This window comes from Homalodisca vitripennis, chromosome 6 (assembly GCF_021130785.1).
Source record: "Homalodisca vitripennis isolate AUS2020 chromosome 6, UT_GWSS_2.1, whole genome shotgun sequence".
Classification (NCBI taxonomy): Eukaryota; Metazoa; Arthropoda; class Insecta; order Hemiptera; family Cicadellidae; genus Homalodisca; species Homalodisca vitripennis.
This window is the reverse complement of record NC_060212.1, coordinates 110,598,491-110,626,303: the sequence shown is the minus strand read 5'-3', so window position 1 is coordinate 110,626,303 and position 27,813 is coordinate 110,598,491. Positions and strand designations below refer to the sequence as shown.

The following is a 27,813-nucleotide window of genomic DNA, read 5'->3' as shown; positions in this document are numbered from 1 at the left end:
GGGTTATGTGTATCCGGCAGAATACAGCAGTTCACGTCACCTATCAGCCAGTGTGTCCTGTCCCGCGGCCTGCTATCACAATACGACTCCAGATTATCAATAAACAGTTCAAGGTCAAGGTCAGGTGATGGGCTGCGGTACACAGCCAGGATACTGTGCCGGCCACTACCAGTTACTATGTCTATTTTAATGCTAGTTGCCCCGTGTAAACTTACTTCCTCACTTCTCACATTCAGATTTTCCCTTACATACACAATCACTCCATCATTCTGATTCCTACGCTTTTTTTTAACTAAAATATCGTACCCATGCATTCGCTCAAACACGCTACTTTCATCCATCCAAGTCTCCGTTAGAACTATAATATCAAATTTCTGGTTATAACTACTTAATATTAACATGAGCTCATCAATATGCTTGTTGTAACTACGAATATTACAATGAAATATTGTCATTAAGTTATCAGAGGCACTGTAAACATGATCATTCTTGAAAAAACAAAAGGAATTTATTCCCTCAAATAATTCGGTATTAATCGCATAAGAGCCAATTTCTTCGATAAGATTTGGATTCATTGAAAAAGTATATACCCATGGCCGACCCACGCAAAAAAAAACCACATACAATGCTTACAGTAATACTTAATACTAAAAGTCCGTTCACTTATATATAGATGTTAAACGTGATAGTACAACCATATGAAAAACTGTATTTAATAATACACTAAGTATGTGCCTTATATTCATTTAACTTATTTTATAATTTAGGTTTCTGAAAATGTAAAAATTACAGATACATTATTGTTATTTCACTGAAGCTTTAAAATTGTATTTACACTAAAATGTATTTGTGTCAAAATTGTGGTCAATTAAAACAAATACTATTAGCAATAAGTACAGGTTTTGATTAATTAAAAAAAAAAAAAAAAACTATTAACTTATCATTGGAGTGAATTGATTAGACTATGGATAAATGTACAAGAAAATCAAGACAAAAAACGTGCTACCTAGAACCATAAAGCACTTTTAAGAGTAATTAAATGAAAAAGATGTATCCTGTACTTAAACTAAAACAAAATACAGAACAATGCACAGATAGTACATAAACAATTTATAATTGAAACCAAAAACTTTTCAATATATTTTATTGTACAAAATAACTAAAAAGGAGAATTATTTTGAACTATTGGCTATTTTTTAAAAGCATAATTGTTATAGCCAATAGTAACTAATACATATATAAGTAAAGAATAGTATTAACATGTAATGAAAACTTAAAATAAAATTGTTAAAATTAAAATAGTTATACTGCAATGACACATTTAAAAAAAATCTTTCGTGGGCATAAAACGAAACCCTTACATACCACACTATCATTTGATAATACGTATGATATCTGCGTATTACTTACGGTAGTGAATAATAAACATCCTATTATATCTTGTACAGAAGTAAAATCTAAATTTGGTTCATACACATTTATGATTACATGTTTATGTAATTATATTTTAGAAAAATATATTAGCAAACATTATGTTATTCTTCTGTTAGATCAATACACAACTCTTTATTATCTCTAGCAAAAATTAAATACTAAATCAACAAGGTGTCGATACCAACAACATATGCAACTACAGAAAAACCCACCAATTTGGATTTATGAAATTTGATATAAAATTTAATAATATGGTGAATACTTACATGGTTAACTACATTTAAAAGAAATAGACATAGCAACTAAACTGACTAATTTTACAGTTAATAAAAAACAATATTGTTCTTTAAAACGTAATTGTATGACAGAAAAAAACTGTATGGTCGATTATATTGGCCAGATACAATACTTAGTTGTAGGTGACATACTTGGTAGGATGAACAGCAGTCTCCCCTATTTCTCAGTGCGAGTACAGTCCATGTCCTGACTGACATCTCCCATTATCCTGTCCACGTCCCGAGGGCACCACACTCTAGTAGCAGCGGCATTTTCACACTTCCGCACAGTGATCCTGCCATCCCTGGACCACGCAGCGAGCAGCCTCCCATCCTTGACCGCTGACTTGACGTATCCGAGGAGCTTGCGGTTGTTTGGCGTCAAGTGTTCATTTATATAGACAGGTGCAGGGCTTAGTGACGAAGCCAGGTCTGTAGTCTGTAACCTCCTCTTCTTAGCAGCAAAAAGCCATTGGTTCCTCATCGAGCGAGACAAGAACTGCACTATAATATTTGGTGAGAAGCGGCGATCTTTCGGCGGTGACAGGCGATGTGCGATAGAAATGCCATCCCTTAAAGAGTCAACTCCAATGGCCCTGGCAATTGACGCCAATATACTATACACATCCTCATTTGCAGTGACAGGAATTCCTCGAATTTCTAAATTGTGGCTCCGGGAATACTGTTTCAAATCCTCCAAACTATTGTTCAAATCACTGATTTGGCTCTCCAAACACAAATTATTTTCTTTCAGTTGAGTGCACTCACATTTCAATATATTATTTTCCTGCTCCAAAGTAACCAGTCTAGCCTTGACGTCACCAAGAGAGTTCTCAATGCTCTCCATAGTTTTCTTGAGATCCTCGAAGTTTTCACTGTTGGCCTTGCTATTCCTACCCATTTCCAACTGAATATTTTAAGTAGTTCGACTATAGACAGGTCCTCAGTGTCGGAACGGCTGCTGACAGACACCGCATCGCTAGCGCACGCATCACGTCGCCACACAGTCTTGGCTGCGATTAATCTCGCTAATTTTGCCACGGTTCTGATGCGACAACAACCAGGGTGGTATTCTAGTTTACATTCTGAACACTTAGCCACTTCGTCTGCACAAGAAAAGTCCAAACCACACTTATTGCACACCACATTTATTTATGGTACGAACCAAAGTTAATAATACACAGGTAGAAAAATAAAATAAAATACACCAGTGTGAAAAAGAAAAACAAAAGATTAATTCTTCGAAAATATTTTAAGTACTAATTAATAAATGTTAGGCACACAGGACAACACATGTGGGTAGGCCGGGTAAAAACCTGCACTACAGCGATCTTATCAAAGCGAACACAACCTTCCGCATCGGCTGACTGATAACGACTGATAATCAGACCTAAATGAAAACGGCTGAAGATATAAATGTGACATTTGTTTCAGGGAGTGAAATGTTTATTTTATAACAAAATTTAATTTAGTTTGAATAACAATTTTGTTATATTTTATTACAAAAATTAAATATTCTAATGCCATAAAGAATAAAAACAAGTCACACTCTAAAGATAAAAGTTTTGCACTTAATAGATAAATTTTGCATTTTGATCTTTAATTCTTTTTATTTGGCCCTGATTAAGAATAGTCTTGATTGCCTACCTTAAATACCAGTAATTTCCTTAGGAACGATGAAAAATTCTAATAACTCTGTCTGTTTTTAGGGAAGTTATCTTAAATTGCTATGAATTTAATATAAAAAGTATTTTCCAAACCTAAAATTGATTGTACCACTTAAGCAGTAAGTATAAGTATAAATATGTCATGGCCAGAATAGTTCTAATTATTTATCAATTCTACAAGCATAGATTGATTATATTGTCTGTAGACACCTAGACTACAAAATATAGTGTAATCTAGATGAAGAGGTATTTTCATATTTGAGTGCACTACGATGTACTAGACACGATCTCTAAGCATGGTGGAGCATCAGACTTTTCTACAAGATGATTTGATTCATTGTGAATGTTGAGTTTTGCTCCAGTTCACCTTCCTATTAATCTCTGATGTTGAAACAGTGAAAAGAGTTCATTTTGAACTTCTTCGTCACTGGCTCTTATTGGATTTCTTCAGATGAACATGATTCCAGGAATCAAGTCTTTGATAACATCAGATTATAGACGCTGCACTATGAGGAAGGTGAAACTCAACATTCACATTGAATTGACCTTTCCAGCCATGGCCACATCTTGAATAAATTTAATTTAGTTATTCCTCAGCTGTCCAGGCTAAACCCTTAAAAGTATTAAACAAAAAGGAATAAATCTGATGTGGTGCAGCAAATCTACTCGTTGACATGGCCTTGCCAGAGTCAGAATTCAAAGCTAGATGTCGTGCGAGAGGGATTTCCTGTCTCACTTAGTTTCAGAGTTCAAATGCCTGTATTTAGAACACTATTTAACTATAACTCTCTCCTACCGAGTTCTGCACAAAACTGATGTCTTACTGTGATACTGCAGGTTACGTCGTTGTACTCCAAACTTAAGGCAACAATGAAAGAAAAGTTGGTAGAAGCAGATTGGCTAGATAACAAGACACGTAATCAAGTTGAGAAGAAACTCAACTTCATGTCCATTGAACTTCCTCAAATGTTCAATGAGTCCTTCCTCAACACAAGTTTGGAGGAGGTAATTCAATAATTTTATTATTACATATTACTATACAGCAAAAATTGATTTAAAAATATGAATTTTCATATTTATACACTTTAATAAAAATAAAAACATACAATTATTTGCTAAGTTTATAAATATTAAAGTTTGCTAAATTTGCTCTTGTTCAATATGTTTCTATTATTGCCCAAATATTAAATTTCAATAAACAAACAGTGTAATACGTGTCAAATTTGTGTTTTAATGATACAATTTGTATTTTGCGTTTGTGTACCTAACTATTTGCTTCAGCTTTAGTAATAAAATAAAGCTTAGAGAAGATCTTTATTGATTGTTTTGAAGTTTGATTGATTAGGAGAGGTTTACCTCTATTTTCAATATTGTATGGAAAGTCCAGTATTCTTTTTATGGCCATCTTCATCGACTACAGGCTTGTGTAATAATCTTTTGAAACAAAATAAAAGCAGGATTAAATATGATTTTGAAACTCCTAAATATTTTTATACTCAATATATTGTATTATTTTAATTCCGATGATTTTTCCTGTCAGTCTTTAAAATTTATTTTATTCAAAGAATAAAGTTACATTGTGTAGGTGGATAATGAAAAAGATTAAAGAAAAAATCTTTTTTCTCAGTGTTTCACCTTTTCTTGTGAACTGTATGTTTTGTGCAGTGTGCCTGAATTGTGTTGTGTTATGATTTGTGCTTTTTCTATGAACTTACGTTATACATTTTAAATATTTGTATGTATAATATGGAATTAATTGAACAATCACAACACAAGATCAGTAATTCAGTCAGCAAGATCAGTTATTTTAAGTTTTTTGGCATCTGAAGAAGAGGGCAATTTAAAATCCTTAAAATGTAATGTCTTATAACATCTTCTTATAACATTTAAAAAATTGAGATGTCTGAATCCTGTTATCCTTTCAAATCATCTTTTATCAATTAAAATTTGTAACAAAATGTGGAGATATTTGTATTTAACACAGAAACTTAGGATTTGTATTAGAATTGATATTATATTTGAAGTGGGATATCTTATACAAAATTGATCAAAGAATGTTTTTAGCAGTTTGTCTTTACTTTCCCTTCACATAACCTGTAAAGACAAAGTGTACGGGGCAGAAGTTAAAAATTAATAATCGGAGGACCAATTATGAAAATAAAAATAAAACAATGTGCAGAATGGCGGGAAAGTGGGCAGGTAACAAGAGGTGAGAGGAGAATACAACACAAGTGATGGAGTTTTAACAGTACCTTGGAAAACTCGCTGTGTGTAGAGATCCACAGGGGGAAGCAGCAACGACAGGAGTGCTTAGGCGCGACGTAATTGGCGCGTAGCGAACGGGCGTCACCGCTGGCGGCCGCGGTAGAACGACGAATAATCCGCACTGGACACTGTCTTCTCCACTAATACCCTGAAATTACCTCCAAAGGAGTGTGGGAGGAGGATGGTAATGCACATTAAAGAAAAACACTTGAAAACAAAGTCAATACGAAAGGGTCGAGCACAAAGAGTGACCCACGAACTGTAGAGCTACATGGTCTCCGGCCGATGATTCCACTCAGAATGCCGGGAAGCGGCTCGCTCCAGGGGACGCTATCGCCCTGGTTGGTTAGAGGGGTATCTGCTATTCGCCGAACGGGCAGCAGTCGCAAAGCGGAAGAGCGCCCAGAATACTTCAAGGACAGGACCCTTTAAGATATCAGGGGGTGTGGCGCTGATTGGAACAGCGGACGACTGATTTGGGACCACGCTCCCTCTCTCTCTTATACCTAAATGCGTCTGGGCTAGATTATGCTTATCTATATTAAATTAAATATTGAACATACCGGCGGCTTTGAATCATCAGGATTCAACAAATCAAAGTGGCATGATCGAGAAAGAACATGAGAAATAAAGCTAAAGACTAACATCTTAAACTAGGTCTTAACTATCTATCCTAAAGTGTTGAGATAGACTTAAGCTATTGGTGACAAGAACGGCAGCAGGAACACTTTGACTGCCGGGCGTGTGAAGGTACCTTGGGGGGTCTTGAGTTCTACCACACGCACTACACTGTCACGTCCAGGGAAAAGCTTAGTTATTCTAGCGAGGGGCCAACACAGCGAGGGAGAGTCTTGTTGGACCAATACTAGATCGCCAACTTGTAAATTTCGGGAGGGCCGCTCCCACTTAAGTCTTTGCTGGAGGGAATGGAGGTACTCCCTGCTCCAGCGTTTCCACACTCGCTGGGAGAAAGCCTGCACTAGCTGCCAATGAGCCAGCCTGTTATCCGGCAAATCTGCAAGGTTGCGTTCGGGCACAGCCACTAGCGGCGCTCCAATCAGGAAGTGCCCCGGAGTGAGAGGTTGTAAATCGTTGGGGTCACTGGAGAGCGCAGTAAGCGGGCGGGAATTCAACATTGCTTCCACCTGGCAAGTGAGGGTGGTAAATTGGGCAAGAGTGGGAACATAGGTGCCCAGAACTCTTTTCAAGTGAAATTTGGCGCTCTTAATGGCGCTTTCCCAGAGGCCGCCATGGTGGGGAGCTGCAGGGGGGTTAAAATGAAAGTTAATTTTCTGGCCGAGGGAAAATTGGTGAATTTGGAGCTTGCCAGAGGAAGTGATTAGTTGCTGTAAAGAGTTTCTCGCACCAACAAAGTTTGTACCACAGTCACTATAGATGTCGGTACATAGGCCTCTACGTGAAACAAAACGTGTGAGTGCGGCTATAAATGCGTCCGTGGACAGATCAGTGGCGACTTCTATATGTACAGACTTAGTCACTAGGCACACAAAGAGACAGATGTAAGCTTTAGTGTGTCGGATAGAGCGGAGGTTGTGAATCTTGACGTTGAAGGGACCACCATAGTCAATGCCTGTCGACAAGAAAGGTCGAGCGGGAATTATGCGGGCTTTGGGTAGATCACCCATGAGAGGGAACAAAGGCTTGGGTCTTTGTTTAAAGCAAGGGAGGCATTGAAAAATGCGCGAGCGCACCACACTACGAGCAGAGAGAATCCAGACATGCTGGGCTAAAAGGGACATGGTTAATTGAACCCCTGAATGTAAGTTTTGTAGGTGAGTGTGGTCTATTAGTAAGTTAACAACATGGTGAGATTTAGGCAAAATACAGGGGTGGCGCACTTCTTCCGTCAAGTCAGCAAGCTTTAGTCGACCACCAACACGGAGGAGTCCTTCAGCATCAATGAAGGGAGCAAGGCGCTGTAGCTTGATGGAGCAGTTCTTGTTGTCTCGAAGGGCTGCCAGGTCATCAGGAAAAGATTCTCGTTGAACTAATTGGAAGAGGCGAAGTTGAGCAGCTCGCACCTCGACGACAGAAAGAGGACCCACATGATGTTCTTGCCGGCGGCTATGAGAGACGAACCGGAGGAGATACGCCAACACATGGAGCAGCTTGGTCCAGGAGGAGAAACGAGTGAGTAGATCCCAAGGAGGCTGGGAGGCTGCAACGAAGACGGACAGCGGAACGGGCTTCAACTCGTCCAAGGAAGAATCATCGAGCGGAGAAAAACTGGAAGTGGGCCAATCTGGAGGAGGTAGTTGCAGCCACAAGGGTCCGTGCCACCAAAGAGTGTGATGAACAAGTTCCGAAGGGAGGATCCCACGAGAAGCACAGTCTGCAGGGTTGTCAGCACTAGACACATGACGCCAAGAAGAGGGAGGAATGAGCTCTTGGATTTGAGCTACACGATTCGCTACATACGTTTTGAGGCGGTAAGGGAGAGTATGTATCCAGGACAGAGTCACAGTCGAATCACACCACAAAGTTGTAGAGTCAATACTTAATACACTGGAATACTGAGACTGTACATAATGAACTAAATTAGCCAGGAGGTGAGCCGCGCACAACTCTAATCGCGGCAAAGTTACTCGTTTTAGCGGGGCAGCACGAGTTTTTGAAATTATTTGGGTCACACTCACTTCACTATCAGTGTTTATGCACCTTATATACACAACAGCGGCGTAACCGGTCTCGGATGCGTCCGAGAAACCATGTAGTTCACATGAGCTAGAGGGGGTGGCCATTATCGGCCGAGGGATCGACACTTCAACAATGTTTTTTAAGTCGATCACAAAGTCTCGCCATTTTAGCGCGAGGTCCGGAGACAAGGGTTCATCCCAAGATACACCGGAAGTCCACAACACTTGCATGAAGCGCTTTGCTATCATTATGCAAGGGGACAAAAAACCGCACGGGTCGTAAATCCGAGCGATCAGACTTAGCACTTTCCGCTTAGTCGGGGCATCACATGTGAAGTTGAGGTTATATTTAAAACAGTCTGTCACAGGTGACCAATGGATACCTAAGATGGAGAACAGAGGGTCCGACGAAGGTTGAAGAAACACAGGGGATTCTTGATGAGAGGCAGGCAATGGTTGAAGTAATTTTGGGCAATTAGAAACCCATTTCCTCAGTTCAAAGCCGCCTAAGCGGAGAAGCTCGATCAGCTGATGTTGAAGTTGGAGAGCTTCGTCTTCAGTGGACGCTCCGGCTATCAAATCGTCCACATAGCTATGGTGTTTCAGAATGTGAGCTGCCTGAGGGAAATTGGAACCTTCATCTTGTGTCAATTGTCGGAGAGTTTTTATGGCGAGGTAGGGTGAACAGTTCATACCATACGTCACCGTGGTCAGCTGGTAAGTAGAGAGCGGAAGGGAGGGGTTTTCACGCCAAAGGATGAGCTGAAACCTTTGGTCGTCTGGATGAATCTTAATTTGGCGGTACATCTGCCGGATGTCGCACGAAAAAACAAAATTTTTCAGCCGGAAGTGGAGAAGGATATCACAAATATTATTTTGTAACTTTGGACCGGTGAGAAGTACGTCGTTGAGGGATAGGCCTGAGCCGGTCTTGGCACTGGCGTCAAAAACAACACGAAGCTTGGTAGTGCTACTATACTCTTTCACTACCCCATGATGTGGGAGAAAATAATGCGGAGCAGATAAATCAGGATGGGGAAGACATTTCATGTGTCCGAGCGCCTCGTACTCGGTCATGAACTCGATATAGAGCGCCTTCAGGGGGGAGTTATTTCTGGCGTGGATCCGCCTCTCCATAGACTCCAGGCGATGAGCGGCGGTTGACCTTGACGTTCCCAATTTAGTGTGGGCGAGGTTGTCAACAAAGGGAAGCTTGACTACATAGCGACCTTCCGAGTCACGTGTATGCGATGTCTCAAACAGTTTATCACACGCGATTTCTTCTTCCGATTTTTTACTACAGATCGGAAGTTCTTCCTGTGTCCAAAATCGTTGAAGGGAGGAGTGGAGGTCAGTATCTGTGGTCGAGAGGAGAGAGATGGCGAGATTAGAGGTTCTTTGCGCGGTAGAGAGACACGGCGCACTTCCAACAATCACATATCCAAAAATAGTGCCAAGAGCAGAAGGCATATTCGCCCCGAGAGAGTGTCGCTCATTGGTAAGCAGTTGAGGGAAGAGAGAGTTGCCGATGAGGACATCGATTGGACCAGGCTTGCCAAAGGTCGGGTCCGCGAGAACAAAAGATTTTGTTCGCATGAGTACTTCCGGGTTAAGTTCTACCCGCGGAAGTTCGAGAGAGATTTTTTCCAGTACATGGAAGGAATGGTTTTGGGCAATTAAGTGTCCCGATAATGTTTCAAGATTGAGATCTAGTGACCCTCTGGTGTTAGTCATGTTTTGGGCTAACCCAATGACAGTGAGGTTAGAAGGCTGGCGACGTGAGCCTAACAGCTGAGCAGCACGCTCAGAAACAAAGTCGGACATACTGCCAGAATCCAATAAGGCGCGGAAAATATATGACTGGCCATTGTGGGCAGTGAGTTTGACCAGTGCTGTACAGAGCAGCACGGTGCTTGTTTCAGTGAGAGAGGTGGAGCGCGCGGCACAAGTCAGTGTTGTGTTGACAGCTAGCGGGGGGGGGGGGGGGTAGAGGCGCAGTGGCGGAAGAGCTAGGCCTATCGGCGCTGTTATTAAAGTGCAGAAGCGAATGGTGTTTCCTGTGGCAAGTCGAACATGTGTTCTTGGATCTGCACTCTTTAATCGGATGATTTCCCAAGCATGAAATGCACCGCTGGTTACCTTTAACGAGGTTGTACCGCTCATTAGGAGACTTGTCCTTAAACAGAGGACATTGGTAAATTTTGTGCCCAGATTTCCGGCAACAAAAACAAAGAGCTTCGTAGTTTGAATTAATTTTAGCGTCAGTAGCTAACAAATTCATTTGCTTGGGGGAGGCGAACTGAACACGCTTTTCAACCCTCGGTCTGGAAGAGGTAGACAGTATTTTCGTCTCAGAGTGGGTGTGAAGGCTAGCGTCTTCAATCTGGGAGCATTCCAGATTTAAAAATGTTATAATCTCCGTGACCTTGGGGAGGGAATGCGGAGCGGCGCCAGGCTCTCTTTGGGACTCACGATACTGTTCCAATTTCTGGACAGTTTTGCTGTCAAGTTTGCGCAACAAGTGAGCTGACAATAGAGGATTATCAGAGGCGATATCACAGTCCAGGGCTTTCAAGGACTCTGAATGTTCATAAAATGTTGTTATGAACGCTCTAAGTTGTTTAGCATTGTTGCTAGCGACTGCGGGCATGTCAAGTATATAATTTAGATGGAGAGTAGTGAGGCGGCGTATGTTATGATATCTGTCCCGCAACAACTGATAAGCAATGAGGTAATTGGCGGGGGTGAGATTGAGCGACTTCACTAAGTTCAGAGGTTCGCCTTCCAATATGCTCAGTAAATACTGGAACTTAGCGACGTTAGAGAGTGAAGCACTGCGGTGTACTGTAGTGTCAAACAGGTTGATAAATGAAATCCATTTCATAGGAGAACCATCGAACGTCTGTAAGTTTAATTTAGGCAACTTGACTCCAGTTACCGTCGTGGGGAACAACGCGGGATGATCAGAATGTGATGAGGACGCGGGAGTTGTGGGTTCAGTGACAAGATGAACCTCGATCAAGCTAGAAATAGCGACATATAGGTCGTTAACCTCATCCTGATCTTTGGAAAGAGTATCTTGATCCGCTGCTTCACTGTCACCTTCGATGACACGTTGAAGGTTAAGTTCAAAGTCCGCGCGTTTCTTCTTTAGTTCCGCGAACACTGTGTTTAATTGTCTGATTTGAACTGGTGTCAAAGGTGGAGCGCTGGTAGTGATTTTCGTGACGGTTTCGTTAAGAGAAGCAAAACGAGATTTGATAAGATCTGTTGATTTACGATAAGTTTCGTATTTGAATTCCTTGGGAGCCATTGTGATATCGAAAGGGGCAAAGCAGTTTTACAAATGAGAATTACCAAAGGTTTCCCGATAGTGCCACAAAACAATAAAATGAGACAATTAACAAAGATAATTTAAAAAACAATGGAGGGATACCGTAATGTAAACAAATCAATGTAAGCGAAAGGGGGGAACAAGTTAAGTTGAGATAAGACAAAATTAGATTACATTAAGTGCCGGTATGTCCACCTAAGCTACCTTAATAGCTAATCTAAGTACCAATGTTATGTAACCCTAAGGCGAGAAAATATTTTAAATGGAGCAATTATTAGTAAAAATAATATAAGAGAGACAGTGATAATTGTTATTAAACAATTAAGTAACCCGTGAGAGATATCCTAAGTTAATCAGGTTGATAAAGAGACACAATGTAGAGAACGGTGAATGAACCTTTTAAAATAAAATTGACAAAATACAATGGAGTGTAGAGAAATAAGTAGCTAATATGTAGGTTAGAGATAAGAAATGTTGCTTTCAATAATTTGGCAAGAGTACACCATAGAATTGACCTACAATCACCAATACTATCGATCAGAGAGTTAATCTAACACTTCTTAACATAATTTACGCTAGAACATGAAACAACAATGATATAATTGAAATGAAAAGGAGAGCAAATCAGTTCAAGTTAAATCTTAAATTGACATGAGAACTTAGAATGGCAATTAATTGGTTGCTTATTTAACAAGTAAATTACAATGGAACAAAGCGAAATGTTATTCAATAGCAAATTGAATAGTGAGCAATATATTGCTTTAGAAACAATTACAAGGAACAATTAAATTTCCACTAGCACAAAGTTACATTAATGGAATGGAGAATTATTGTGAGTTAATTAATACTATCAAAGAAAGAGTGGTCAATTAACTAAACCAGATATTGCCATGTTGTTAACTAAATGCATTACTAGTATATTACTAATGTGAGAGAGAGTATGGGTGGACTCGTGTCCGAGTCTCTATTCAGAGATATAAACAGAGTTCCGTTACGGCGAGAGAAATGCAGTATCAAAAACCGGTACAGCTGACTGCAGCGGAGGCCGTGCATTCAAGTATCGATCGGGCCATCAGCTGTTGAGGGGCGGTCGTAAAATTAGACTGCCTACGGACAATTACGTAATAGTTGTTGACGTCAACGATCCAGTTGCGCGAGAGAAGAAACAATGTTACCAGTACAACACGTTCGCAGCGCCACCATACAAGCCGGTAGCGTCGGTACGGCAGATTCAAAATGGCGTAACGACGCCTGTTACAATTAATTAATCACAACACAAATTACTGTAATCTACAGGACTGATTCACAATAATCCGGCCCGGAGGACCAAAAATGTACGGGGCAGAAGTTAAAAATTAATAATCGGAGGACCAATTATGAAAATAAAAATAAAACAATGTGCAGAATGGCGGGAAAGTGGGCAGGTAACAAGAGGTGAGAGGAGAATACAACACAAGTGATGGAGTTTTAACAGTACCTTGGAAAACTCGCTGTGTGTAGAGATCCACAGGGGGAAGCAGCAACGACAGGAGTGCTTAGGCGCGACGTAATTGGCGCGTAGCGAACGGGCGTCACCGCTGGCGGCCGCGGTAGAACGACGAATAATCCGCACTGGACACTGTCTTCTCCACTAATACCCTGAAATTACCTCCAAAGGAGTGTGGGAGGAGGATGGTAATGCACATTAAAGAAAAACACTTGAAAACAAAGTCAATACGAAAGGGTCGAGCACAAAGAGTGACCCACGAACTGTAGAGCTACATGGTCTCCGGCCGATGATTCCACTCAGAATGCCGGGAAGCGGCTCGCTCCAGGGGACGCTATCGCCCTGGTTGGTTAGAGGGGTATCTGCTATTCGCCGAACGGGCAGCAGTCGCAAAGCGGAAGAGCGCCCAGAATACTTCAAGGACAGGACCCTTTAAGATATCAGGGGGTGTGGCGCTGATTGGAACAGCGGACGACTGATTTGGGACCACGCTCCCTCTCTCTCTTATACCTAAATGCGTCTGGGCTAGATTATGCTTATCTATATTAAATTAAATATTGAACACAAAGTATATCAGTTTGTAAGTATAGGGTTATAATAGTTATATTTTTTGCTTTGAAACGGCCTGCATATAAACAAATTATGTGATCTTTTTAGATATTGAAATATTTTGTAAATAATTCTGTCTTGTGTTTTCTTCATTAGTAAATGGTACTTATTTTCAACATTGCATCATCACAGTATCAAATATGGATTTACTGATTTTGTGTTGTAATTATTCTATTAATTCCATACTATGGCTATCACATAGCAAAACTACCACATACTACTATTGTACCCTTTGGCAGTAAAAGCATTAAATGTGGTAGTAAAATTTAAAAAAAATCTAATATTAACATAAGTTTTCTTTAAACGTTTTTTCAATAATTTATACCCACATATTAATAAAAAAATTCTAACAGGAATTAAAATAATTTACATACACAATACAAATTGTATTCATTACAAATTTAAATTTAATTAATTGATTTGTGTGAGTAAACTTGTTTGCTTGGATGAGACTTCATCTACCTACTCTACTCCAACAAGCTACTTAATTTATAACATTAACTACTGCAAATACAAAAGTTCGGGTTATGCTGAAATGAAATCTAACTGCGACTACCCAGGTTATAAATATTAGAATGTGGTGCCTAGTCAAAAAATTGTTTGTGTTAGTCTTCAAACAGTTTTTGAGCAGGAACATTTCCAACTTTTGAATTGGGTAGTGATTCTTTGAATTCTTTCTGTTAGGTTCTATCCATGAAGTAAGTAAAAAACAACTAAACATTGTCTGTATGAATGGAGGTTTTATGTAAAGCTAGAAGTATGTGGCAGATTTCTGTGGGATGGGAACTGTCCACTTCCAGGTTACCTTCTCTGACATAATTGTATACTTAGTTTCTTCACTCACCTCACACAGGCACTAATCATATCATTATATTTTGTAGTGTAACCTAGACAAGAAGCACTACATGGAAGACTCCGTTTGTCTTGTGAGACAATACCAGACTCTGCTCTACTCCCGATATACCCTGAATCCTGACTCTGTAGATGTCATGTGAGTTACATACTTATTTTATAATGGAACACTTAACAATAAAATATTATTTTATATACCAACTAAGGTAGAGTTCCGTTAATCCAATCTGATTGGTACTGAATCCAATTTGGTTTAATAATACATTTTAGGATTGAAAAATATCACAAATGTGCTGCAGAAAGATGTAAATCAATAAATTAAACCGTTAACATTACATTTACCATCACAAAACATCTCTTATATGTGTATTTCAAAGGAAGGGTAATATCCTTACAGGAGAGAAGATCTCTTTTTAATCTCATTCTGCCTTTTCTCCGAAGACCTAGTACAAGAACGTAGCCAGGAAAAATTGGTGGGGAGGGGTCAAGACAACTGGTATATTCTCAAAGTGGACAGAAAGTAAGGCCCCATTTTGTTCCTAGAAAAGTTCTTGACCTGTATCTATGTTGAGAACGATCTTTCAGCAGTACATGTCATTTAAATAATAATAATCGTTTACTAAAAGAGTCATTGAAACAGTTGAACATTTGGGGGAGGAGGGTCTGGATTCCTTGGAATTTTTGTAAATTTTAAATTTAAATTAACATGCTTAAACTTAAAACATATTTTTTTTCTTGAAATAATTAAAATTTTGTTTGAAACTATTTTTTTACAGTTTTATTTTCTACTGAAAGTGTTAATTTTAACCAAATTTTTGTTTGGCAAGATATGTATTAACAGGACATGTACATGTTTTTTATGTTCCAATTAGAACTGAACATATCTGTGAATGTTGAGTTTAGCTCCAGTTCACCTTCCTTATAGTCTCTGATGTTGAAACGGTGAAAAGAGTTCATTTTGAGCTTCTCCGTCACTAATTCTTATTGGATCTCTTTAGACGAAAATGACTCCAGGTTCCAGGAGTCAAGTCTGTGACAACATAAGATTCTAGATGCTTCACCAAGAGGAATGTGAACTGGAGCTACACTCAACATTCACATTAAAACAACCCTTCCCGCTATAGCTACGTTATGTGATAATATCTATATCAATATTGGTTACTTTACTAACAGGGAGTGTTTCAGCAGTTTTTATACATTTTGACTGATACAACTTTTGTGTAAACCTTCTCGCAATCTGCAGTAATTAATGTTTTAATGCCATTAACCAACTGCAGTGGCTAGTTCAGGTCCAATAAAGTGAAGTGTTTAACCTAAGAACAGCAGTTTTATTATTTGTTTATTTATTCAAGTAAATGTACTTTCTGATCCCATTACAAAGTATAAATAAAGCTTTATATATTACGGCACATTGTATTATCTACTCTCATTCTCTGCTATATCCTCTGTATGAGGTTTTTTGCTGTTGGCTAATATCAGACTTTGCCTATTTTGTTTTATAATGCCCTATTATTGAAAGTTTTAAAAGTTTTCCAAGACAAGTTCAGTTTATGTAAGGAATTTAAATTATGTAAAGAATTAGATTACTATTTTGAAAAAAAATCTGATTGCATGTATGCAATAGTGTTTTGGAAATTAAATGTGAGTTGCTTTTAATAGAAAAAAGGGTTTGCTTTTATTTTGTAGTATAATGCACACAAAATTTATTATTTCTTTAATAAATCTATACAAATCGATTACAACTACTTTAAAAATACAGTTTAGTTTAATGTTTTGATTCAATCATTCAGAGAAACAAACCTTAAACTGAAAATGTATTTGAAAAGTGCAATCTACATATAATGTTGCTATGGTAGGAAGGGTTAATTCAATTTAATTTTTAGTTTAGCTCCAGTTCACTTTCCTTTTATTGCAGCGTCTGCTATCTGACACTGTCTCAGACCTGACTCCTGGAATCTGGAGTCATGTTCGTTTGAAGAGATCCAAAGAATGATGACGACGAAGAAGCTCAAAACGAAACATTTACATCATTTCGACATCGGAGACACCTATAAATAGGTGAAGTGGTAGTCTCATTGTCTCATCAGGTACACGCTACAATAAAAGGAAGGTGGACTGGAGCTGTATTCGAAATTCAAAAGTGTAATATCAAACCTTTACAACTAAAATGAAACTTTGTAGCTTTATAATATTCATAAACTAATAACCATATCCATCTTTTTGCAGGTGGCCACACTTTTTGACGGCATTCTCTACTCATACTGCATTTATTTATGGTCTAAATACTTTCAGTAAGTTTTTAATCATTATAATATAGCTTATCAATAACAACTAATCACTTTAATAAAATATTCAGTACCTTATCTAAATAGATGTAATAAATCATTTATTTTAGTTTAAATGATGTTTATGATTCATAGAAAATTATGTTAAAACAATTAAAAACTTAAATGCGACACATTTTCTGTTTTAACAATAATAAACAGAAAAACAGACTGTTATTATTTTTAATTATATACTCATGTTTATACAAACAGATAGCTAATATATTTGAATTTATAGCTAAATTTCAGATTTATTCGGATTTCTTTTGGTTTAAATTACCACGATTTATAGTCTGCACAAAATAATATAATGTAATGAATCGTTATAACAGATTCATTATTCTTGAACACTTTTACTGCAACCCGAATCTTGTGCCGACTTCAGGACAGCGGTGTTAGTAGTAGTCTGTGACCACTGCAGTAAATGTGTTTAACTTAGTAAAAGGAGGCTTCAGTTATGATTAATTATTATCTCCCTGTACATATGTAAAGAGGTTTTGGATTTAAAAATATGTTCTTCTCTGTGAGGAGAGAAATTAGTAAAGTTTTGGTTCTATGCCAATACTTTTTTTTAAAATACCTATGAACGCAATTATCTGGAATGTGGTTAATCGAAGCCCGGGTTAACCAAAGTACATTATTAGAATAAAATTGGTTTATTATCCATAAATCCATTAGTATAAATCTGTTTTAAAACAACAAGTTCCTCAACTAAAATTTTAACTATGGAAATCGTATGGTTATACTGCAGCATTTTTGTGAGTGTAATAGCAGAATACAAACCATGAGTTATTACTACTAGAAACGAGACTGAGTTTGGGTGTAGCGATAGTTCCGTGGCTGTGCCAGAGTACTGGTTCATTTTAATGAATAAATGAGCGTTTTTTTGTAAAATTTATCTTAGAGTATAACAAATTAGAACTTTGTTCTATGTTGTTGTATGCTGTTTACACTATAATGCTTTTAGGTTATTTTATGTTAGGAATTTTATTCTAAAACTAATAGTGTATGCCAACCTATGCTGTAGGCATATATTTGTACATGATGATGATGCACAGTTTTTAGACATCAATATCAACTGGATGCAAGTTCTAAATGGGTGGTCGGTCTTATTTGAAATTTTAATTATCCGAAATATACTTTGTCCTATCAATTTAGGATAATTGCATCACTAGTGTAAATTTTGTTGTGCTTACAATACTGATTTTACTTTTTTGCTGTTTACATCCTTTGATGTAAAATATAAATACTTTTTGTTTATTGTAAAATAATCAAATAATTGAAATAAAACCAAATGTACTTAGTTTATTTTTATTTCTTTTTGGAGAGTAATGTTAACTAGGTATCAGAAACAAAAATAAAACAATTTAAGTATCAATACAAATGGTACAGTTTTAATGAAATTGTTTATATAAGTTAAAAACATACAAAAGCAAGGAAATCTATGTTAAGATATTTTATTTTAGCATATTTTTATTTTTTAGATTCTTCAAACCAAAGGCAAAATTCCAAAATTGGCATTAATTTTTTGTAAAAAATCAGTAACACTTTCATTAAGTTTTCTTACTTTAAATGTATATTACATTAAACATCAATAATTATGGTGTACTTTACATTTGCAAAACAATTATGTCTAAATCCAAATCTACTATCCTCGGTAATGAATATATCTTGAGACTTTGTTGCAGTGATTCCCCTGGCTGTGGTGGGTCATGTGTATGATAGCCAGTTACCCCGACATGTTGTAATGGCAAGGCTGGGGAATATTCTGGCTCGAGGCTTAGGGCACAACTTCGACTATACAGGTCAGTCAATCATACCCTAGAAATTGAGTTGAAATATGGATTATACAGCGGATAATATTTGTTAGATTATATCTAAAATATGATTAGGTTTCAACCTTTTTAAATTCTTATATGAAGGATATATTATTTATTTTGGTTTAGGGTAGTTAGAGTTAGGATTCCAGCTGATCATTACTACAAGTAATCCCTTATGGTAAATCTTTCAAAACACAAATTTAATTTTATCCTGTTTATTTGTTTAAATTTAAACGTAAATTCCAGATATAATGTTCAATTTTATATTACTAAAAAAATTGTATACATTTTAAGATCATTCAGTTTATCTTTGATATAAAAGTTTATACAAAACTAAAAAATTCATTAAAACATTCCCATAGTAAGGGTATCTGAAAAGTAAATGAAATATAAAGTTATCCTCCTGATATATAAAATAATGATGAATTCAAATAAGAAAAAAAACACTTGTTTGGTCCAAAAAAATCAATTAAAACTCTAAAAATTACGTCAAATCAACACGAAATAAAATAAACAGAGCTAATGCTGTTCAGAAATAATGTTGGTTATGGATTTTGCTATTCTAATCTGGAAGTCTAAGTCCTCTGCACTAAAAAAATCTTCTAAAATGAGCTAATCCCTGTAGCTAATTCAGACACTTGTAGCTTTCGAGTTGGGTCCAAATTCACCAGATACAGCATAGCAACCTCCAGCAAACATTAGAATATATTTTGAGACTCATAGTTGTGAATCCCCTGTATGTGTCAAGTCTGAGCAACTGAATCACAGCCCTGTGCCACCAAAGCTGGCCTGTAAGATGATGTGATGACCATTTGAAGTTAACATCAGACCATTGGGAATCGCTCTCCGGACCAGGATGTTCTCCGCTGTGTGGTAAATGCGAAGCCTCCCAAGCTAATCCGAAGTCTGGTGTACGTTTAATTGGAGTGTTGTAAGTTTCAATATAACCTTCCACTTGGCTTACATCCTACTGTAACTAACCACAATGAATTTAGTTTTTGCTCATGTCTCCTGTCCACAGGGATCAAGTTTGATGCAACAGGCAAGATCGGAATCATGCTGTCTGAAGACACCAATCCTTCATATACTACTGTTGTGGACAACAGTAATTCACAATTTATCTGGACCAAGTCTCACAAGGAAAACAGTCGGTTTTATATGTACCTGGTGAGTAGAGTAGTCCTATCCTGCAGTTGGTATCCTTTGATGTAATCTACAGTCCTCCTACATCTGCTGGAGAGCATTGTTCAAATGTCTCATCAACCATTTGTTTGAATCACCTGACTTAATAGGTTTGCTGCGTTGTTAAATTTTGTAATCTTTCTCATATTGCAATATGAGTTACCAGTGGCTCATAAAAATGTATTATTTTACTGCAATACGGTTTATTGGTGAATCATAAAGATGGCAGACTATGGCATCTGATAGATTAGAGCGTTCTAAGTGAAATTGGTAGAACTACCAGATCGTATTCTGTTAGAGAGTTTACAGTGTTTACTTTTTAACTGTCATAAGCTACCCATGATTTCATGCCACACACTGTTTATATTCATTTAGACCAATATTGAATTATAAAGTTCCAAAACACGACAAACGTAAAGATCTACACTGTACCTTGCCATTAAAATTTACTGGCGAATGGTACAGTCTATCAGATATCACAGGTATCAGGATATAACTTAATAAAGCAAAGTTGAAACTGGATGTGCTTTGAATGGGTGATAGCTGAGTGACCTGTCCTTTGCAAGATGCTTGCATGGCCAGCCTCTGGTGGTGGTTTGGAAGTTACCTTTAAGCCGTTGATCTGGGTTACGTGTTAGAAAGGGCTTCTTAGCCCTAACTTTGATTGGTAAATTCTTTATTTTACTTAACTTAACTTCTCACTACCAATCCCCAATTTAATCAGTAAAAACCTGTTAAACATATGCAAAATAAAGTAAGTGTAGTGAAATCCGGTAGGGTTCTCAACTAATAGTGTACTATGAATCACCGGTGAACCACAGCAGTCAATGTGTCATCTGGAATGTTAAAAGTTTCAATGCAACCTTCAGATGTAACAGTATCTGTAACAGTATATCAGAGTACATGTAAATATATCCTGCTGTAATAAACCATACACACATACACAGAGAACTGTAAGTCTGTCTCTCTTGGTACATGAAGAGTTTGTTGTGACAGTTACAACCTGGATTAACTCTCAACCAACGCCTGTCTGACATCACTGCTGCCAACCTCTCACTCTCCACTGTTCTTGAGCTACAAGACACTAAACTACCTTGGGTACCTTTCAACTCCAGACAGGTCTACTTCATCGCCCTGGCTCAGGTTAGTTGGTAATACAATCTCAAGAAATTTGTAAATGTTAAAATGGTTTTGACTATTTTTATTGAATGTAAAAATATTAAGCTTTTGTATGGTAGTGTGTTTTCTATTTTGGTGTTTAATCACGCAGTAATGATAACTGAAATCTACTGTTTGTACCTTGTGAGAGACAAAAAAACAAGTCAGTCCGCACTCCAACTACTCTACTCCCTACTCTCTACTCTCTATGTACTCTCTTTATGTGCAGTGTTTAATAACTTGATGATTAAAAAGAAAAGAAAAATAAAACAAGCAAACATTGACCATGAAAACTTTCTCTCGAAGAAAAGCCTTGGAAATTAAAACAAACATTAAGTTTATCTCATAGTTAACACTCTGTTTTCGTGTCAAACAGTAATGGTATGGGGTTGTGTTTAGAATGGTAATGTGTGATTTAAGTAGTTTTGATATAAAACAAACATAATAATAAAGGTAAATATAATCTTTCCAGAGCTTATAAAAAATCTCATAGACAACCTTGAAGAAGGAAAAACTGTTTGCAGTGTTTTCCTAGAGATCAGAAAAGTCTTTAACTACCTTGGTCATATCGTAGATTAATACTGTCAAAATTTAACTCATTAGGCATTAAGAGCACAGCACTAAAGTGGTTTCAAAGCTACTTGTAGGGAAGAGGGTTGTATTGGACATCGAACAAGTTTTTAAAAGAAATATTAAAGTTGAAAGATGTAAGCCTATAGGATTAAAAGAGGTGCTCCACAAGGATCTGTTTTGGGGCCAGTGATGTTTGTGCAGTGAAGAACAGTGATAATATACATAATCGTCAAACAATACATAGCAATGAACTTACTTTGCCAGTGCACAGATCAGCTCTATTTGCAAAGAGGTTATCTTATACACATGCCAGACTTTACAACATGTTACCAGGAGAACTCAGAGCATGGAAAGAACTGTTTATAACCTGTTTACAACACCATCATCAATGACTAATAAAAGCTTTTGTGAATGTTTTAAATTTTAGTTGTAAATAATGTATTGATGCTAACTCTGATTCTGGTGAATGTGAAAATAAAGAATATTGTATATTGTTTATGAATTTTAATTGTTTTGATATTGATTACAGACTTTTTGCTCAAAGAAGAAAATGCCTGAGGTTTTCACGACTTTGTACGAAGGAACAACACTTTTGCCATTTGACAGGTACATAGTCTCTAATGTTATGATCATTATTTTCTCCGCTTGTTATAGAATTATAGTATTAGAAAGCAAAATGGACGTGCTATTTCACATGGTTTATTATTTCCATATTAAAAATAACTATTTAAAGGACTTGTAAGAATTTATAGTAATGCTAGAAAACATGTTTTATACTTGACCTTTTGGGTCACAGTTGACAATGAGCCGATGAGAAAAATTGCAATTACTACACTTTAAAATCATTATTTGGTGGTTATGAAAATACTTGACAACCTAAAATATAGAATATTGACCTTCCGAGCTCAAGGCAATAGTCTGATGAATGAAAATAATCCATTTATTTTACTGTAAAACCAATATCTGGGGTCCATAGATACTTAACTATCTAAAATACAGAATGTCAACCCTCTGAATTCTTATGTAGGCAACAAGCTAAATGATGAGAAGAACGGATCAATAGAATTATATGAAAATACCTGACCACCTAAAATATCAATGTTAGCTCTCTGAACCCTAGTTGATGATCTAATTCTAATAGACAAGAATAATCGTATTTACCGTACTGTAAAACCGTTGCCATAAGGTTTAAAATTAGCATGAGTTAGAAGACTAGTTTAATGTTATTATAACATTTTTATAATGTTGTATGTTTTAAATATGTTAATTAAAACTAAAAAGTGTTAATAAATGAAACTCAATTTGAAATTAGTATTGGAGAAGAGAGTCCTTTTAAAGAATTTAGAGCTGTTCTGGAGTTTGGTTAAAATCTGGTTAATTCACAAAAGACCTATTGTTCACCTTGAAACATTTACTTCTTGTGATCAGTTAAGATATTTGCTTGTTTCACAGCCAGTTAATTCGTAACTATTTATTGTGTCCAAAACAAATTTTAGTTATCCTTTAGTTAGTGCTGAAGAGGTTTAATGTATTTTCAAAATGAGCAAAATAAAATTGCATTGCTCATTATATTAATAAATGAGCTAAGTGAGTAGGTTAAATTAAATCGTTTAGATTTGCTTTGGATCTTTTTTATAGTTTCTTAAACGCTTTAGTCATAAAATTTTTTAGTTGAAAGTGCTTCAGTGAAATAGTAACTGGATGAAACTAATATAATGCTGTGCTCCTGACAGGATCACGAACCTGGTGTCCAACTCTGAGCAGTTTGCTGTAGCATTTTCATGCGCTCTGGGTGCCAACATGCATCCTGAATTCAAGGTCAGACCCTTCCCTTTGTTCGAGAAAGTGGAAAATACACTCAATTACGTAGATACTTACTAATATGGACACTCACACATAATTCCATCAAGCACTCTTTGAATTACATTTATACTGTATATATTTTCTAATAAAACGTTTTGAATGTTTTAAACGTACTTTTTCATTATTAATTATTGTATAAAATCTTCAGTTTGGTTGTGATTAGGAAGTGAAAATAATTCATACAGCATTGATTTTTTTTACTCGCCATGCAGAAATGTTTAGATCAGTTGAATATTTAAGTTAACTTTTCCAACGTATTCCTATCACACATTTTCATTGGATTTCAATCAAGACAACAAAGTACAGTTAACACAAACCCAGAGCTTGTAATTGTGGTTACTTTCAATATGTACCAAAATTAATTTCGTAAATGTTGTTAGTAAATTTGACACTATTGGACTATTTACTGTTATAGAAGTTATAATTAGTTACTGCAGTTAAATGTTTCAATGCTGTCATAGTTTGGATTTAATTATTACAGCAAATAATTAGGTTTACAAATTTTGTCAACAAGATGAATTTTATCTTGTAAGCAATGCATAAAAGAAACTTTGATAAACTAATTTAGGTAGCAGAGAATTCTAGTTTAATAACGGCAAATCTAAGAAAAATAAAACGTACAGTAAAACAATTAAATATGCCAATTATTAGTAAATCATGAGTTGGTGCAGTTGAAAAAAATGGAAATAATATCTGGAAAGTCATAATAAATATTTTTGAAACTGAAAACAATTAGACAGTGGGTTGAAGTGAAAAACACATGACATTCCTGAAAAGTTTATTATTACTGATTGACAAACTTCTTTACTATGTTGTACATATAAACATATACTAAAACATTTTTATACTGGCACACACTACTTATAAACCCTTTTTTAACGAAATAAAAGCTTACTCAGATCTGAATTTCACCAAGAACACTCCCTTTTTGTTCATAAACTATATCACATTTTGGTATTTATAAACTAATTGTAATTTAGATTGTATAAATGAATATATTGTATAATTTTATTTAGAAAAGATTATTAGGTGTGTTTTTCTGCTTTTATGGTGTTAGCTTAATACAATCTCATAACAAGAAAAAACAGATAAATAGATTGATAAGAAATAGTTCTCCATACATTTTAATTGATTTTTAGAGCTGTAGAATCTTTAAGTGATGTATAGATTTGTAAAACAAAGACCATATTGTTTGAATAATAAAACACTATAAGTCATTGCTATATTCTCTTGTTTTATTAAATGTCCTATTTAATATTTGTTTGTTACAGAATATGGAACTAAACATCCACACATGTCTATAGTATATATAGTGTACTACTACGGTATATATACTAATATATATATATATATAAGTTTTAATAAATAACTGTACAAATAGCATTATTAAAAAAAAAAAACTGGCACTATATTTCGGTAAAATCCGTCTTGAGCTGCTTAAATAGTATAAAATATAAAGGAACATAATACAAACAAAAGTAAATAAACAGTGAATAAATAATAAATGCAGATGACAGGAACTAAATATATCTTCCATACATTGTTTTCAAATTTAGACGTTTTTGGGTAAGTTACCTGATGTTGAGTCCATGTGGTAATTTTGCTCTTCAAAACCAATTGGTGTGCCTGTTCTAGTGATCTAAGATAAATTGGGTTTGACTTTTTATGCCCTTGCCAAATGTGTTTGACAGAATATGTGTTTTCAAAATCGTCATTATAATTTAGACCATGAGTGACAACAGTTTTCTTTAAGTCAATCTTTCAATTATATAACACATTCAAATTTTCATCTTTATGCCGACGATTTGCAAATATACGTTCACTGTTTACCAAACGAATTAGCCACTTTTGTGTCACTTGGATATTGAAGCCATTAACATTTGAACAATACAACAAGGACTGAAAGTAAATGAAAACAAAAGGCAAGCAATGCTAGTTGGTAACTCTAGAATGATAAACTGAATTAATCTTGATACCGTACCGAAACTTAAACTTAACTGTTGTGAACTAAATTACCAAAACAAACTGAAAATTCTCGGACTTACTATGAACACAAATCTCAAATGTACTGACCAAGTTACGATAACGTGTAGAAGAATCTTTGTTGGCATCCACAGTTTGAAGCGGTTTGCCTTGTACCTCCCAGTCAATATTAAGGTGATACTCATTAAGACTCTTATACTACAACACTTTGACTACTGTGATGAGTGACATGACCGTTGAGCAATCGGACAGACTCCAGCGTGCTCAGAACTACTGTATAAGATTTATTTTTAATCTCAGACGTCATGAGCATGTTACAAAATATTTTAAGCAATTTCACTCATAAAACTTCATCAACTACGTAAATTCCACATTCTTTCTATTCTATGTTTAATTCTCAAAACAAAATATCCTGTTTATCTGTCCGATCATTTCAACTTTATCTCTGATATTAGTGAACGACCAACAATTTTTAATTGGTCCTTTACTGTTCAGGCTTGCCGCCTTTGGAACGCTCTCCCCAATGATATTAGATGTATTGAGGATCATGCTCGTTTCAGAGCGGAGATTAGGGGTTTGCTGCTGGGGGGCCTGTGGGGGTCATGTGGTCAATCGGTTAGTTAGAGTGATTGAATGTTTTTTGTTTCTTGCTCTTCATTTTGAATTTTCTTGTATTCACCATAAAATGTATAAGTTTTCTTTAGTATTTTAAGTATTGAATTAATTTAAATATATATATTTTTACTTTAAGATTATTTAATGTTGCATAGGTTCAGCATTTATGTTTTTTACAGTTAAAGAAATATTTAATAATTTACCAGAATTGTATTAAACTATTGTAAATTTACTGTATATAATATGAGGTTGAGTGGTAGAGAGGGTTTGATAGCGCTAACTCCGCCTCATTAATACAGACATTATTATTAAAGTTGTAATTAATATGTATCCAAACGCTTTTAATCGGATTGAAACAAAGTAATTCTGCTACAATGGTGAATTTAACCAGTACTTGTTTTAAGAATGAGTAATGGTAAGGAAGGTAATTGAATAAAGTACTGTCTAATTGCTTCTATATACAGTCGTTTGGATAATTACATTTAGAATTAATTGATTATTTTAATATTTTATGCTATAGGATGTTCCTTTACAATTGCGTTAACCATTCAAACCATCTCTAGGAACTTGAAATGACACGTTTACCAATAATGATTCTCTATCATTATTATGATGACATAGCCTAGCACGCCATGCCAACAGAGATGAAGCCTAGCGCAGTTTCACCGTTGCATCACCTTGGCCACTTCATCTTATTCTTTTTAATATATTAATATGCAAAAGCTCAACCTGGCATTTACTAAGCTGCATATCACAATCTACCTACCACATACAATTGAGGTGATTAGTTTAATTAATTGAGAGTATTGATCATCTCTTAGTTTTGAAGAAGATGTTTTTTTTACTTCCACAGAATCTTTGATAAAAGAACACTTTTGCCAGTTAGGGCATCAACAGCTATGAAATACAAAGAGAAAAATGTGTATAAAAACATATATTGTAAAGCAGTTAAAATACAATTTTAAACTAATGATAAAGACCGAAAAGCAATAAATCATAAAAGTATTATGTGGAAAAATATGTTTACAATCAACAATTTTCGACTGAATTTCTTATTTTATGAAAGGTACAAAAATGTTACTGAAATTTATGGATAGTCGAGAAATACTTTTGTCTTTTAAAACCGTCATACATGCACTTTCAATCTTTTGCTCAATGGAGGTTTTTTAAAAACTATTCTTGAACTGAAGCTAAACTTAATATTCATATAGAATCAACCCTTCCCACCATAACTACTTTATGTGTATAAAACTCAGTTGTTACACTGTACTTAAAGATGATGTCTCAATCATCATAGTGCACTCAATTGTGCACCTGATGAGACAATGAGAATATCTCTTCACCTAGAGTACATTATATTTTTTAGTCTAGGTGTATCTGATGTCAAAACGATGTAAAGAGTTCATTTGAGCTTCTTCGTCGCCCAATTTTTTTTATCTCTTCAGAAGAAGATGATGACTCCAGATTCTAGGAGTGAAGTCTTTGACAGTCAGATTGTAGACTCTGCACTAAGAGGAAGGTGAACTGGAGCTACAATCAACATTAAAATTGAATTAATCCTTCCACCATGGCTACGTTCAAACCAGCATTGATAGACTGTTAAAAATACCTTCTAGTAACACAAATTTTAGATTTAAACATTTCATTCTTACCTTTTCTAGTTTCAGAGTGCTCGTGATCTGGGTTCTGATATACCTATCTGTACAGTTATGGTTT

At 36.0% G+C, this 27,813-nt stretch overlaps 1 protein-coding gene across 2 annotated transcripts in view; it reads left to right on the top strand.

The window, feature by feature from the left end:
* The window catches only part of LOC124364724 (endothelin-converting enzyme homolog), a 47,827-nt gene extending 23,103 nt beyond the window's left edge, over positions 1-24,724 (top strand). The window contains exons 7-14 of one of the 2 annotated variants that reach the window (XM_046820419.1): positions 4,214-4,381; positions 14,609-14,718; positions 16,806-16,870; positions 18,592-18,708; positions 19,745-19,890; positions 20,902-21,048; positions 22,166-22,242; positions 23,370-24,724. In XM_046820419.1, coding sequence (XP_046676375.1) covers positions 4,214-4,381; positions 14,609-14,718; positions 16,806-16,870; positions 18,592-18,708; positions 19,745-19,890; positions 20,902-21,048; positions 22,166-22,242; positions 23,370-23,517 — 978 coding nt within the window. In that variant the 3' untranslated portion in view covers positions 23,518-24,724. The remainder of the gene's footprint in view (positions 1-4,213; positions 4,382-14,608; positions 14,719-16,805; positions 16,871-18,591; positions 18,709-19,744; positions 19,891-20,901; positions 21,049-22,165; positions 22,243-23,369) is intronic. The other variant, XM_046820420.1, reaches the window with a different exon arrangement.
* The last annotated feature ends 3,089 nt before the right edge of the window (positions 24,725-27,813 follow it).